At 40.7% G+C, this 16487-nt stretch overlaps 2 protein-coding genes across 5 annotated transcripts in view; both read left to right on the forward strand.

Moving 5' to 3' along the window:
* LOC125080031 (beta-galactosidase-1-like protein 3) overlaps positions 1 to 2187 on the forward strand; it is a 40132-nt gene extending 37945 nt beyond the window's left edge. The window contains exons 19-20 of the mRNA XM_047693832.1: positions 1791 to 1907; positions 2048 to 2187. Coding sequence (XP_047549788.1) covers positions 1791 to 1907; positions 2048 to 2113 — 183 coding nt within the window. The 3' untranslated portion in view covers positions 2114 to 2187. The remainder of the gene's footprint in view (positions 1 to 1790; positions 1908 to 2047) is intronic.
* A 10572-nt stretch (positions 2188 to 12759) lies between these two features.
* The window catches only part of LOC125079928 (beta-galactosidase-1-like protein 2), a 55316-nt gene continuing 51588 nt past the window's right edge, over positions 12760 to 16487 (forward strand). For all 4 annotated transcript variants that reach the window (XM_047693664.1, XM_047693665.1, XM_047693662.1 and 1 more), the window contains exon 1: positions 12760 to 12915. In XM_047693664.1, coding sequence (XP_047549620.1) covers positions 12830 to 12915 — 86 coding nt within the window. In that variant the 5' untranslated portion in view covers positions 12760 to 12829. The remainder of the gene's footprint in view (positions 12916 to 16487) is intronic.

The following is a 16487-nucleotide window of genomic DNA, read 5'->3' on the forward strand; positions in this document are numbered from 1 at the left end:
CTTAAATTCCACGTATGAGTGAAATCATATGGTATTTGTCTTTCTCTGTCTGACTTATTTCACATAGCATTATACCCTCCAGGTCCATCCATATTGTTGCAAATGGCAAGATTTTGTTCTTTTTTTCTTTGTGGCTGAGTAATATTCTATTGTCTACACACACACACACACACACACACACACACACACACACACACACATTCTTTATCCATTCATCTTTCTATGGACACTTGGATGGCTTCCATATTTGCTAATGTAAATAATGCCATAATAAACATAGAGGTACATATATCTTTTTGAATTAATGTTTCTGTTTTCTTTAGTTAAATACCCCATACTAGAATTATTGGATCATATGGTGATCCTATTTTAAATTTTTTGAGGAACCTCCATATTGTTTTCCACAGTAGCTGTGCCAGTTTGTATTCCCACCAACAACACATAAGGGTTCCATTTTCTCCACATTCTTGCTAACACTTGCTATATCTTATTTATTGATTTACTTATTTGATACTAGCCATTCTGAAGGTGTAAAGTGTTTTGTTTATTCTACTTTTTATCTTAGGAATTATCTTCTTTCTTTTTATAATTTCTTGAGGTAGGTGCTTAGATAACTGACTTTTAGTCTTTATTCCTTTAGGTGATTTTTCATTTAAGTATGAATTCAGTTGTATCCCATAAGTATAAAACATTTATTGAGGTGAAATTTACATTAACATAAAATTAATCATTTTAAAGTGAACAATCCAGAGGCATTTGGTACATTTACAATGAATGCAACTCTTCCTTCTATCTAGTTCCAAACAGTTTTATAACTCTAACAGGAAACCTTGTACTCATTAAGCACTTTCTTCCCCTCCCCTTAACCCCTGACAAACAATAATTTTCTCCCTATGTTGATGGAATTGCCTATTCTGGATATATACTCCATAAGTTTTTATATGTTTTATTTTCATCACCGTGTAGTATTTTTTATTATATTGTCTTCCCCAACCCCTTCTGCTTGATTTTTTTGAGTTCCAGAAATTACATATGAAAACTGCTAGAAATAACTTAAAGCCTAAGATGCTATCAGGAATTTACATCCACCTCTGGAGTTGATTAAGTGCATTAGTAATCACCTTAGTACAATTATGAGGACAGAAATGATTTGAATCAAGGCTTTCATACAATGGCCAGACTATTTCTAGTTCACTCTTCTCCTTGGGTTTAGGCTGGCGCTCAGGATCACAACCCAGAGTGTAAATTATTTAATAAGGTTCCTCGGTATCCAGTTTTTGTTCCCTAAACTTGTGAGGCTATAGAAGTTTCTGCTAAGCTTCTCAGCCACCTCTTCCTGAATAAGCAGATGCTGCTATTGGAAAAACTGTCTCAATGTCTTCTTGTCTCTCAGTTTTCTTTGCCGAGATCTTGGTCCTGTCACTCATCATGGTATTGTGAGCAGGTTTTTAAAAATGTATAACTTTTATAACTTCTTAGCTTTAGCATTCATCTTTATTATCTAATACTTATATCTGGAAACAGAACAACTCCTTTTTTAAAAAAACCATACCATTATATATCATGGGTCAGGAACAGTAGCATTAGCATTAAAGGTTTGATTCATGTTTTTCTCTGTCACCCCTAGATCAGCTACATCTCAGTAGAGTTTCTCAAACATACCATTCTAAACTCACTGCCACTTCCATCGCCACAAAGCATTGAGTCTTGCTCTCACTCCCAAAGGTGCCTTAGGTTTTACCTTGCCAGTGTGAATCTGTTCCTATGTCTCAAGACTCCATTCCTTCCAGACCTGGAATTCTGGATTTGCATTCATCAATGGACGTAACCTTGGGCGATATTCAATTATTGGACCTCAGAAAACACTTTACCTTCCTGGTGTTTGGCTTCATCCAGAAGACAATGAGGTGAGTCACCCCTACCTCTGCTTTTATGTTTCATGAATGTTGAGATCTGCCTTCATGCCCAGAATACAGTTCAGTGTCTTTCTCATTCTGTACTGAATAGGCTTACCCTTTCTTACTGTTAGCCTTTCTTTTCTCCCTAGATCATCCTGTTTGAGAAAAGGAAGAGTGGGTCATACATCCAAACTACAAATGAACCCATCCTGTAAGACTGTTATAATACATCTCTAGGATTGTTACAGTTCACCTACAAGCAATTTTTTTTTTTAAGTAGGAAGATTTATGTCGAAAATATCAGTGTTGCCGACAATAGCAAAAATGTAAAAATAAGCTAAAAAATAAAAAAGGAAATTGTTATGAATATTATAGTATATCCATGTGATGCCTATTTTTAGGCTTTAAAAAGTTTTCAAAATCTTTAATGACTGATTTACTTAGTTAAATGCCTAATCCTTAGCATATTCTTATTCTCTAATCAAATGTGCCTTTAGGAAGATATGAATAAAATAATACTAGATTTTATTCCTGACTCATTTGGAAGGAAGAAAAGAGTCTCTGGCTTAAGAGAGAGTAAGGATTAGTGTTCTCTCTATGCCAAAGAAAGTACTGTATATGCTGAATGGCAAATTCCTGATGTGTGTGTGTGAGAGAGAGAGAGTGTGTGTGTGTGTGTATGTGTGTTGTAGGAGAGGGGAATACAAGGTGCCATGAACAATGTCTTCAGGCATTTTTCTACAGCCTGTGTGTCTCCAAGGTGACCTCGGAGAAAGTATAGCAATTTGGTTGCTTGATTCTGACAGGTATGACAGCAAAGCCTGCCATGGAGCATTCTGTGTCTTATTATTTCTCAGCTATCTGGATATAGGCAAGTTTCTTACTGATAGTGGACAAATATTAGTCAAACGAATTTCCTCAAATGACACCTTTGGAAATGAATCACATTTTTATAATGAAATTATAGCACTTGACCTAAATTTGAACCATTGCACTACAACAAAATCTTATTACCTAGGCACCTAGATATGGTGCCTAGGAGCTTCAACAAATTTAGCAAATAATCTGGTGTCAAAAGGGAAGAAGGAACCTTCCCGATTAGGATGAGAACTAAGGAGTCAGATGATCTTTTCTCCCACTAGTCTGAATGTCTGGCTCACTGAAGGAGAATTTTATCATGCACCCACAAAATTTCTACATAAAACTTTATTCTCTGAGGCTGTAGACTCAAACCCATAAAATCTAAGGATAATATATAGACCAAGGAAAAAAACAAATAATAATTCTGAAAATCATATGTATGTATTATATTTCAGGTAATATATATGTTATTTTTAATCTTAGTAACCATGCAGCTTTTCCACTTTGTAGATGGAGAAACCAAGGTTCAAGAGATGTTTGAATACATGTATCTCTGATTTATACCTCTTCTTCTATTATTATACCTCAACTCCATACCTATGTCATTTTTTATGAATGAGGATATGAATGCAACAATACTATCCAGAAGATAAAATGTTTTCAGTGTGCTTAGAGAAAAGGGCTCACAGCTTAAAACTCTTTACCTAGCAACATGGTCCTTTAAGAAAAACAAAGCAAAAGAAAACAAAATACAGACCTTACAGACAAACAAGGGCCAAAAGATTTTATATCATCAAAAGATCCATGTGCGTGGATGGAACTAGAGGGTATCATGCTTAGCGAAATAAGTCAATCGGAGAAAGACAACTATCATATGATCTCCCTGATATGAGGGAGAGGAGATGCAACATGGGGGGTCGAGGGGGTAGGAGAAGAGTAAATGAAACAATATGGGATTGGGAGGAAGACAAACCATAAGTGACTCTTAATCTCACAAAACAAACTGAGGGTTGATGGGGGGAGGGGGTTGGGAGAGGGGGTGGGGTTATGGATATCGGGGAGGGTATGTGCTATGGTGAGTGTTGTGAAGTGTGTAAACCTGGCGATTCGCAGACCTGTACCCCTGGGGATAAAAATATATGTTTATAAAGCTGTAAAAAAAAAAAAAAAAGAAAGAAAGAAAGAAAGGATGAATCCCCAAGTTTTGTAGCAACATGGACGGGACTGAAAGAGATTATGCTGAGTGAAATAAGTCAAGCAGAGAGAGTCAATTATCATATGGTTTCACTTATTTGTGGAGCATAACAAATAGCATGGAGGACAAGGGGAGATGGAGAGGAGAAGGGAGTTGAGGGAAATTGGAAGGGGAGGTGAACCATGAGAGTCTATGGACTCTGAAAAACGATCTGAGAATTTTGAAGGGGTGGGGGGTGGGAGGTTGGGGGCACCAGGTGGTGGGTATTGTAGAGGGCACAGATTGCATGGAGCACTGGGTGTGGTGCAAAAATAATGAATACTGTTATGCTGAAAAAAATAAAAAAATTTAAATTAAAAAAAAAAAAATCCATGTGCTAAAGGGAATTCTGAGGCAGCCTTTCTTTACTGGGGTTCCATAAGATAACACCTTACGGGAAATATTTTCAGTGATTAGTTCCTTATTGTAATTTATAGAAGCATACCAGGAAAGCTAATTCATTACAGACCATGGATGTTTAGGGCATTACATCTTAAGTCTCTCAGTAAACCTCAGTGGAGAAAAGATATCCTAAAGAACATATGTCAGCAGAAAGAAAATGACCCCAGTGGTAAGATCTGAGATTCAAGAAAAAATGTGAAACAAAGAAAGGATGTTGACAAATATGCAAATACAGGTTAACAAACATTAATTCAATTAAAAAAATATACTAATGTCTACTTTGAGGGCAAAATCTGTATAAAATTCTAAGACTAGGAGAAAATATCTATGGTGGAAGGGCTGTGATAGCAAAAACAAGGGAGATCTAAGCTTTTTGTAATGCTAAGATATTAACTTTGAATTTGTTGAATATGTATGTTAAATTTAGCTTAACTGTTTAATGTACATAATGCTTCTAACTTAAAAAAAAAACAAAAACCTGAAGGGGGCAAATAGAATGAGGAAAAAAAAGACAGCTAAAAAACTTAACCAATAAAAGGTAAAAGGGAGTAGACAATAATGTAAAAAATAAGTACAAGTAGGAAACACATATTAAGATAGTAGAAATAAATACAAATATATTAACAACCATAGTAAATTTTGTAAATGTAGTAAACCCTCTAAAGGTAAAAGTTGTCAGACACAAAAAAATGAAATATATAAGTTTTACAAGAAATACACCTTTAACATAGTATACAACATGATAGAAAGTTAAGATAAAAAATCATACCACAGGGGCGCCTGGGTGGCTCAGTGGGTTAAGCCTCTGCCTTTGGCTCAGGTCATGATCTCAGGGTCCTGGGATTGAGTCCCGCATCCGGCTCTCTGCTCAGCGGGGAGCCTGCTTCCTCCTCTCTCTCTCTCTGCCTGCCTCTCTGCCTACTTGTGATCTCTGTCTGTCAAATGGATAAATAAAATCTTAAAAAAAAAAAAATCATACCACACAGGACGCCAGGGTGGCACAGTCGGTTAAGCATCTGCCTTCAGCTCAGGTCATGATCCCAGGATCTTGGGATCGAGTGTCCCATCAGGCTCTCTGCTCAGCAGGGAGTCTGCTTCTCCCTCTACCTGCCAATCCCCCTGCTTGTGCATGCTCTCTCTTAACTTGCTCTTGCTCTTGCTCACTCTCTGGCAAGTGAATAATAAAATCATTTTAAAAAAATACCATGCATGAATTAGCAGAAAGAAAAATTACAATAATCCCATTAACAACTCATCAAAAAGAATAAAATACCAAGGATAAATTTAACTAAGGAAGTTAAATACCTATACTTTGAAAATTCTGAGATATTGATGAAAGAAATGGAAGACAACACAAATAAATGGAAAAATACACCATGCTTATGAATTGGAAGAACTAATATTATCAAATGTCCATACTACCCAAAGCAATATACAAATTCAATGTAATCCCTATCAAATACCAATAGCATTTTTCACAGAGCTAGAACAAAGAATCCTAAAATTTGTATGGAACCACAAAAGACCCCAACTAGCTGAAAGAAGAACAAAGAGATATTACAATTCAAGATTTCAAACTATATAACAAAGCTGTAGTAATCTAGTATGGAACTGTCACAAAAATATACACATAGATCAATAGAACAAAATAGCCCAGATATAAACTTACACCTCTATGGTCAATTAGTTTGCAACTAAGGTAACAAGAATAAAACAGTCTCTTTAATAAATGGTGTTGGAAAAATTGGACAACTACATGCAAAATATTGAAACTGGACCACTTTCTTTCACCACATACCAAAGTAAACTTGAAATGGATTAACTACCTAAATGTCAGACCTGAAATCATGAAACACCAAAAAGAAAACATAGATTGTATACTCTTGAAAATCAGCCTTAGCATTATTTTTCTAGATGTCTCCCCAGGTGGGGGAAATAAAAGAAAACATAAACAACTGGGACTATACCAAATTAAAAACTTTTGCACAACAGAGGAAACCACCAAAAAATGAAAAGGCAACCTACTGAATGGGAAAAGGTATTTGCAAATGATACAGTCGATAAGGAGTTAATTTCCAAATATAAAAAGAACTCATATAACTTAACACCAAAAAAACCCACAAATGATCTGATTTAAAATAAAACCATGAATAGACATTTTTCTGAAGAAGACATACAGATGGCCAACAGACACATGAAAAGATGCTCAGTGTCACTAATCACAAGGGAAATGCAAATCAAAACCACAATGAGATATCACTTTACATCAGTGAGATTGGCTAGTATAAAAAAAGTAAGAAATAACAAGTGTCAGTGAGGATGTGGAGAAAAATGAACCTTTATGCATTATTGGTGGGAAGGTAAATTTCTTGCAGCCACTATGGAAATCCTTTAAAAATGTAAAATAGAGGGTCTCTTGGGTGGCTCAGTGGGTTAAAACCTCTGCCTTTGGCTCAGGTCATGATCCCAGGGTTCTGGGATTGAGCCCCGCATCGGGCTCTCTGCTCGGCAGGGAGCCTGCTTCCCTTCCTCTCTCTCTTCCTGCCTCTCTGCCTACTTGTGATCTCTGTCTGTCAGATAAATAAATAAAATCTTTTAAAAAATGTAAAATAGAAATACCATATGATCCAGTAGTTTCACTACTTGGTACTTACACGAAGAATCAAAAATACTAATTCAAAAAAACGTGCACCTTTAAGATGTATTTCTTTATTTTAGAGAGAGAGAGGAAGAGAGAGTGCATGTAGGGGGAGGGAAAAGGAAGAGGAAGAGAGGGAATGTTAAGCAGACTCTCCACTGAATGAGGAGCCCAATGCAGGGCTTGATCTCATAACCCCGAATCATGACCTGAGCTGAAACCAAGAGTCCGATGAGCCACCCAGGTGCCCCTATCTTCTTTATTTTCTAAAGGCCATCTATTTACATACATTTGTTGGCTCAGAGAAGATAGGATATTCTTCTTTAGAACTTGTAACGCTAATGTACTCTCTTAATATTGTTACTGGCTATTAATGTACTTCTCTATGTGCTTAAGTATTTGAAAGTTCTTAATAATTCTGTACATTATGGTAATGTTTCCATAATAATCATTAATTATTACTTTATTTTGCTTAAACTTATCAATAAAATTTCAATGTTTTACTTCATGTCACATCTCAAATGTATACCTACATTTGAAAGTTAATAATCTGATATTAACAACAAATTCAAATGATGAGTCCATTTCTCATTTCTGACAATGTTGTACTGTCTGTATTCGAAATTAACCTAAGTGATCATTCTATCACAGAGAATGCAGTGAGACCTTAAACGATCCTACGTATGCTGACGTATGGTGACTTGGTCACCAGCCGCTAGCCACTTCACCTACTCAAGGACATTGCTCCAGAGATTCTGTAAGGGCTCTGCTGCTTCACAGTTTTCATCACTTTTGGTCATGATCACTGTCAGCGTACAAGTATGTGGTAGTTTCTATCCAAAATAGAAATGAAGATAGAATACTACCCCTGACTCCAAGTTGAGAACCACCAGCTACTCTTCCAATTACTGATTCCCCTTTCGCTCTTAGATTCTTCATCCTTTCTAAACCTACTCCAGGGATGCCTGGGTGGCTCCGTTGGTTAAGCGGCTACCTGCGGCTCAGGTCATGATTCTGGGATTGAGTCCCGCATCGGGTTCCCTGCTCAGCAGAGAGCCTCCTTCTCTCTCTCCCGCTGCCTGCTGCTCTGCTTACTTGTGCTGTCTCTCTGCCAAATAAATAAATAAAATCTTAAAAAAAAAAAAAAACCTACTCCAATCAGTTTCCCTGCCCCTAACCCCCACCTCCACCTAAGCTGCCAGCATCCTAGTCACAAAAATCCTCCATGTACTGAATCCATTGATTCATTATCAGTCTTAACTTGACCTGTCAGCACCATGTAATGTAGGCCGTTACTGCTTCCTCCTTGGTAACTTCTCTCTCGGCATTCAGGATGCCATCTTTTCTGAGTGTTCTTCCTGCCTTACTGGCTGCTCCTTTTAGTTCAACTTCACTGGTTTCTCCTGAGTGTCAGGTGCCCCAGGGCTCATCCTTGTCCTCTTTCTCTGTCTGCACTTACTTCATTGGTGAGCTCACCCAAACTCTTGTCTTTAAATACCAGCTCTATGTCAGTGTCTAAATTTATATCTCCATGACAGACCCCTCTTCGGAACTTCAGGCTTGTGCATTCAATAGCTTATGATATCTCTCCTAGCACATTCACAGGTATCTCAAACTCAACTAGCCCAATTTGTGCTTCTGATATGTTGGAGTCATTCTTGAATCCACCTTATTTCTCTCACCTCACAAATGATCCTGGAATCACAACAGTCCTCCAGTTTCTGCTTTCAAACTATTTCCAGAAATCCAACACTTCCCACCTCCTCTATTCCTACCACCCTTGTGTGAGCCAGCATCATCTTCCACTGGGATTGCTGCCTCAAAGCTGGTCTTCTTTCTTCTGCTCTTGCCCACTCCTGGTGAGCCAGAGGAGTCTTTCAAAGCATAACTGATGTCCAAAGCCTACAATGGCTCCTATTTCACTTCAGAGTCCTCTGAAAAGCCTTCCATCGTTAGGCCCCTGTACTTTTCTGTCCTCATGGCCTGTAGTTTTCCCCTTCCCTTTCACTTCCCACACGGACCTTGCAGTTCCCAGAACACTCTGTTATGCTCCTGCCTGAGAGCCTTTGCACTGTGGGTTCTCTCTGCTTGCATAGCCCTTCCTCCAGTTATTTGCATGCATCGTTAACTCTCACGTCTTTCAGATCTTTGCTCAGTTAACATCGTTTCAGTAAGGCCTCCTCTGTGCATACCCTTCCCCAGCCGCCATACACACTCAAACAATCTCCTTCCTTTATCTACTTTCTTTTTGCCATGCAATTTATTATCTCTGGACATACTCTATAATTTACTTATTAATTTGTTAATTTTTGTTGTCTTTCTTCCTCAGCTAAAATGTAAATTTCAAAGGGAAATTTATATTTTATCCTCTTCTCTTTTTTTCCACTGAGGTACTGCAAGCACCTAAACAGTATTCAGCTCACAGTAGTCATTAAACATTTGCTGCTTACTTCTTAATGAATGAAATACTGAATTAGGTCTTTGGCCTTTCTGCCTTTCAAAGGCTGAGGCTGAAGAGTGATATTTTTGGACTGCAAAGGCCAATGATGAAGTTCAGTGCATCCCTCCCCAATGCATACATGTCCCTTCCAGTCCCACTGACATATCTCCTGGGGTGAGAGGACTTATTTATCTTAACTTGGATTTGCTTTCTTTTTCTTTTTCCAAGGCCTAAATCACCTTCTTGGGACTTTCTATCTATGGTTGAAATTGTCCTCATTTATTCCCAGAAATTCCTCCATGTTCTTAATTTCTTTGCTCAAGAATCTTCGGCAACTTGACATCATAACTAGTTTTGTCATGTAACCTGGAGCAAAAGAGCTGGAGAGAGTGGGTGGGGAGGGCTGGTGCAAATGTCTGTCTTTAAGGAGGAGGGTGAAGAAGAGCTGATTGTACCATGGTCCAGGGTCCCAAGGACCTGCTCTATCACAGAAGCCACATCTTGCATCTTGTTCTCATGACTTTAAGAAAGATTTCATCAAATGTTTTTCTAAAATTCAGATACATAACTCAGATACATAACTCTTAAGGCATTAGTACAGTGCACTAAAAAATAAGACACAATTGATCTATAAACCTGTTTGTTACCTATTAAAAAAGACAATAAGGTTAGTTTGATATGATTATTTTTCTTGAGAGCCTCCACTGTACTGATTCTAAATGACTATAGCTTTTATTCCCCTCTGGAGTTCTTTGTATACTATGTGGGATAGGTGACTTCTCAAAGAAGGAGCTGAGCTCTCTGGGTCTGTTGGAGCTCTAACTTAAAGTCGTGGGCTGAGGATGACAACAGGACTTCATTAAAAAAAAAAAAAAAAAAAGTTTTGTATGTTTTCTAAACCAATGACGCCAGAAAGGTAGCCTGTGAAGATTGATTCCTGAACATCAGGGATTTGTTTTCATCCCACACACTTTGCCAGAGCACAGTTTTTACATCTCTACCAGGCCTGCTCATTTAACTGTAGCTTCTGCTCCCAGGATTTGAGTATGTCATTGTCTACTTTGGGTTAAATTCATTACATATTTTGGAAAGGAGTATTTTGAAGGAGTATCTTGCTAATATTTTAAAAACCAAAAGTCTCAACTCCTCAGCAAAATATCTCTCAGACTAGTGCTATCTTTGCAACACTCTCTGTGGTATCATTAAAGCCAGATAAAGTGAAATTGTTCCTAAATTGTGGGTAGCTGTATCTATGGTTCTGAGCTTCCCAGAAAGTTAAGGGCTAATGACTTTTTTTTTAAAGATTTTATTTATTTGACGGAGATCACAAGTAGGCAGACAGGCAGGTAGAGAGAGAGAGGAAGGGAAGCAGGCTCCCCACTGAGCGGAGAGCCCTATGCGGGGCTTGATCCCAGGACCCTAAGATCATGACCTGAGCCGAAGGCAGAGGCTTTAATCCACTGAGCCACCCAGGCGCCCCTAATGACTTCTTTTTTTTTAAAGAGCTTAGTTATTTTTATTTTCTTTAATAAATAAAAATGAGGGGTACAGGGATGGGCTAAGAATTTCAGAGGTTTTATAGCTCATATTATCAGGTTTTACTAATATCTGAAGAAAATATGGAGATGCTGGCATTTTTTTAATAAATGTTTTATTTTTTTAATTAACATATAGTATATTATTAGCCCCATGGTATTGATTATTAACTTCAGGATACCCTGATGTGTGATCGATTGTACTACTGCCCAGCAATATCACAAGGAGGGAAGGGTGAGTGTTTGGTTATATGCCAGGTCTCCAAAGGTAAAAAGGGGGCTAACCTTTGACACTTTCTCCATATCTCATGGGCTAGCTTTTATCTCAGTTATAGCAGAATATTTTCACCATAGTCCTAATAACTATCAAGCAATTATGTGTCTTTAAAAAAATGGAGAAAAGTACTCATTTTATAAAGTGTGAAAGGAGAGATACTTCTCTAAATGTCTCCAAGAATGTTTCTGGCCCTGCTATCTCTTCCCCCACTCCCACCCTTGTTTGGTTGTTTTTTTCCTCTCCTTGTTTAACTTTCTCCCTAGTAAATATTTGCCTAATGCTTGTAAAAGGATCCTTCACACCAAACTCTGCAACTTGAACTTGTTCTGAGAAGTAAAATATCATTTTGTCCCTATCAGCTTTACAAGTTCAAAACTATGTACATGTGTAGGAGATGGTTTTGAAACATGGAACAGGGACAGTTGGATGGTCAGTCCGTTAGAGGGCTGCCTGGCTGCCTTCAGCTGGGGTTGTAATCCCAGGGTCCTGGGATCCAGTCCCGCATTGGGCTCCTTGCTCTTCAGGGAGTCTGCTTTTCCCTCTGCCTGCTGCTCCCCCTGCTTGTGCGTGCTCTCTCTCTGACAAATGAATTTAAAACAAATCTTTGAAACACGCCACAGGGGATATTTCCTAGAACCTCGGATGCTCTGAAATAACATTAGCCTTCCTAGAAAATGTTTCAGATTTTCTTTCAGTAAAATCTGAATTTTGTTCTTGGGATGAATCGGGTGTGTGATTGTTAGAAAGCATAAATTTGCCCAAATATTACACAATATCCTTTGTGACATAATTCTGTACCCATAAGAATTGTATTTGTCCTTTCATAAAATGTGAGGGTTTTATCTGGACTTTTTTAAGATGAAAAACCGAAATTACTGGGAGTCAGGACCAGAACAAGACTTGTGGAAACTAAAGGCAAAAAATATTTTGGTGCTCCTTCCTCTTCACCTCACCACCCCCCACGCTGTTCAAACGTGAACCACACTGTTCTAAAACATGTCTAAAGGAAATTTCACAATGTTCTGACTTTTCATATGGTAGGTCACTACTTCAAAATCTGAATTGTTCTAAAACATTGTGTCGGCTTTGCAGGCACCGCCTTCAATACATGCTTGCTAATGTAGAGAGCTGGTGGGTGTGCTCTACGATCCGCAAGGACTGGGCAACAGGCGCCCAGTATCTTTGCACCTGTTTGCATACCACGTGAAGGAAAACAACCAGCGCCTCCCTGAGACTAGGGGGAGGTGGCGGAGGAGAGCCTGAGAGCCTCCCGGGAACCTTCCCGGAGTTGGAAACTGCTCCGGGAGGCAGTGCGCCCCGCCTCCGTCAGGCCCCGACCCCGCCTACGCTTAACTTGAAGCGGGGGGGCGGGGCCGAAGGGCTCAGCCAATGAGCGCCTGGGGGTCGGGGGCGGGGGGACGCGGTCCGGTCGCCCGGGCGACCAGAGTGCGGCCCCGCCCCCCCACCCGCCCCGAGCCTCCCGCGCGCGGCTGAGCTCTGGCTACAGTGCTAGCTGCGGTCCCTGCGCGCCGCGGGAACGCGCGATGGGCAAGTGGAGCATTGGGCGAAAGCCGGGCCGCGCACTCGGACTCCTGCTGCTGGTGATCGTGGGTTTCCTGGTGCTCCGCAGGTGAGAGAGCCCCGCCCGACACCTGCCGGACTCCGGACATCTCAGTCTTCCACACCCACGGTTTTCGCTTCCCCTCTCACCTGAGGGAAGCAGCCCCAGGAGTCCGCGTCCCGCGAATCGCGAGACCCCACTGGAAAGGCGTATTCGGCCTCTTTTTTGCTGGGTCTGGCGTCCCTCTCCCTCACAAGGCACTCTGCTCCTACCTCGAGATCCAGGCTTCCCGGGTGACACCAGGCGTTGTGCTCTCAGTCCCCAGGCTTCTGTGCCCTAGAACTTCCCCACTTTCTCGAAGCTTGTGATGCCCGGGCTCTGCTTTTCTCGTGGATACCCCCAGCTCTCTGGGAAGGGCAGCAGAGGTAGCCTTCAGGACTCTGTCAGATGTCCCCCGATCACTGCTCTTTCTCTAGTCCTCCTTGGGGAGCCCACTTCTGCTGTTCTCCCGGGTCCCCACATTTCCTGCCAAGCCTGCTGGGAATCTTCTCTATTCATCAGAAGCCAGAGCGCCAAGGCTCACAAATGTGGTTGATCTCGCCTTCCCAGCGTAGTCATGAGATTGCTGTCCTACGGGTCCTTCAAGGTCCTCAACCCTGGATTTATTAGCCCCACTTTAAGACTGATATGTCTTCTCTCTCCACTTTCCCACGTTCGTCAGTCATCAGCTCACTCCTTCCCAACCCCCTTTTCCAAAGTGTTATCTGTGGCAAGTGGTTGTGTTAATGGCAAAAGGACTTACCCACAGCCAGGGGGTGCCGTGGCCCAGAACTTTCATAAACTGTATCTATTTATAGGATTCTACTGTCCTGACCATGTTTTTCAGGTCGATGGTTGGCACTTTTCATATTCAAAACCTCCAGTGTTTCTGGGAAGGCAGACCAGCAGTATCAAATGCTTTGGCACTAAGCAGTTAACTTTGAAGCAGGTGATGGGGCAGACACACCACCCCTTCAGCTATATCTTTTGTTTCTTCTAACCCCCTTTGTTAGTTTCTCTGAATTTCCTCTAGAAAATAGGGAAGTTTTTGATGGAGATGAATATCTGAATGTTTTTGCTGGCACAGAACACATTCAGTGACTCTACTTCCAGCTTTTTCAGACTTATGTGTCTTTGTTTTACCTCTTCTTGGCTTTGGAATTGATGAGGATGTCATAATATTGTTTGAGAGAAAGAAATGGTGCTCTTCTCACTCTGGGGTCCAGAAAACTTAAAGAGGCATTTTGTTTCCTGAGTTGCTCCCAAGACTTTTTTCCATCTTGTCAGTGATCTCTAATCCATTCCTCTTTGAAGCCTGCTCCTGGCTCTTGTAGGATGCTCAGCATTCCTCCTGATGCAAGGCTGATGCAAAGCCCAGGAGGATTACTTAATACAGCAGGGTATCAAGAAGCCCACACCCCAGAGAGAAAGGCCAGAATTGTGCAACTAGCATGTGGTTTGTCCATTGTTGGAGGTCAAGGATATGGCAGTCCATGCAGGGGCATTGAGGGGTAGCTCTGAGGGGCTTGAGTTGGACCAGGTAATGCACCCTAGTAGTCCACAGGAAAAGGTATAAGAAGGAGGCTGGGTGTTTGCTGGTGTCTGGCAGGAAGGAAGATGAGATGTCAGGGAACTGACTGTCTGTGAAGAAGCCTGAGCTTCTCATAACTGAGTTAACCATGTCCCTGCCTGGGTTAGAGTGGCCATAACAGGAGTCACTCCGGGTTTATGGAGGTGCCTGGGAACAGCTATAACTAAAGCCTGAGGAAATAGTTTGGGATACTTAGTAAAGTCGTTATTCCTGATATCTCTCATTTCTCAGCAGGTAAGATAGAGGCCAGAGAAGCTCTGACCCCAATTCAAGGCCATCTCTTAGGGTCCTTCAGAATATGTGTCTTTTGGGCATCTTTTAAATTTTATCACCTTCATGGTATTGGGCTTTTTGCCTAATTCCTCCTGTTTGCCATGGCTGGAAACCAAGGATTATCTCTGGAGGGCAGAGAAGAACTCACTCTTTGTCGCTTCCTCTTCTTGCCTTGCTCTAGTTTTGTTTGGATCATTAACTGAAAGGGAAGTGGGGACCCCTCCCAGCTGTTGCTGGAAATGTGGATATGGCCTGGGGAATATAGGTCACATGGGAATTTGCTACTCAGCAGGCAGGTTTGTGGAGTTGAGCTGCCAGGATCAGCCTTTTCGTGTACCTGAGAAGGCAGGTATTTGGTTGGGGGAGGGGCCTTCTGGGCTCCAGCTTTTGTTTTTTTTCCCCATGAACTTTACCTTGGGCTGGTTCATGGTCAGTCAAAGCTGTTTGATTATATCGTATCCGAGAAATAGGAAGACCAAGATGACTTTTGAGGATGATTTCAACCTTTGCTATTTTTTAGCTTGAACAGTGGTCTGAAATTACCTTTATATTATATATATTATATATAAGGTATATATATTATACCTTTATTGCAGTCATGCAATAAGCTGTTCATGTTTAGCTTATACAGTTTGATACGTTTTGGTGTATATATCCATTTGTGACAATACCATCATAATTAAGAGAGTGAAAATATCTATCAGCCCTAGAAATTTACTTTTGCCCCTATGCATCTCTCTCTCCAGCCCTTCTCTGCTCCCCAACTCCTAAGCACACTGATCTGTTGCTTTCACCATATATTACAAGTTTGCATTTTCTAGAGTTTTATAGAAATGTAATCCTAAAGTATGTACTCTGTTTTCATTTGGCTTCTTTTACTCAGTATATTATTTGGAGATCTTTGATGCATATCAGTGTGAACCATGTCTAATCTGGTTGCCTTTCCTTGTCTTTCCTCCTCCCACTCCATGGACGCAAGAATGCCTGCTTGATATGATCAAGGCATGGTTCCACTCGTGATTCTTTTACTTAATATAAATGCATCACTGAGCAATATTTCAATTAACTTTGCATCTCTTATACCTGATATTTTAGCTGGCAAAAGTCAGGAGAGGAAAGTGGCAAGGTAGGCACCCTCCATCATGCCTTCTCAAAGGCAAGTTCATCTGTTTGCCCAGCTCTACCTCACTCAGTGCTCCTACACTGGCATTATTTGAATTCTAGACCCCACTCTTCCTGAAGGAAAAAAGAGGAGAGCCTATAAACATCTTCTCTCTAGAGAAGGTGGGTAACTTAGCAACATGACCTGGTCACCTTTGATCCAAATCATGGCCAGTCCTGCCTTCCAAGGATGTGTGGGCAAATTGTGTCTCTCTTCCTGCGCTTTTGTGAGGTCACTGATTTTATGAGCTTTACCTGTTCTAGGACTCTACCCTGCTTGAGGCCTGAGTCATATTCCCTGGAATGTTCAAACTCTTTGAACACTGTTCCTTTCATCTTCTAGTAGTAAAGTTTTCAGCATCTGGGAAGTGTCTTTCAGCAGGTAGTCATTTCTCTGACACAAGTTGAGAAACATGGCTACCTGGGCAGTGGCTTAGTCAGAGAAAGAGAGAGGTAGGATGTCTGAGCCACCCTGTGCTGGGAAGATAGAGTTGGCATTGGGATTCTTTTCACTGCCATACTAGCCAACCGAAGGGGACCAGAGTGTCTTAGAGCAAGAGCATGGACATTATTGCTG

Source organism: Lutra lutra, chromosome 10 (assembly GCF_902655055.1).
Source record: "Lutra lutra chromosome 10, mLutLut1.2, whole genome shotgun sequence".
Classification (NCBI taxonomy): domain Eukaryota; kingdom Metazoa; phylum Chordata; class Mammalia; order Carnivora; family Mustelidae; genus Lutra; species Lutra lutra.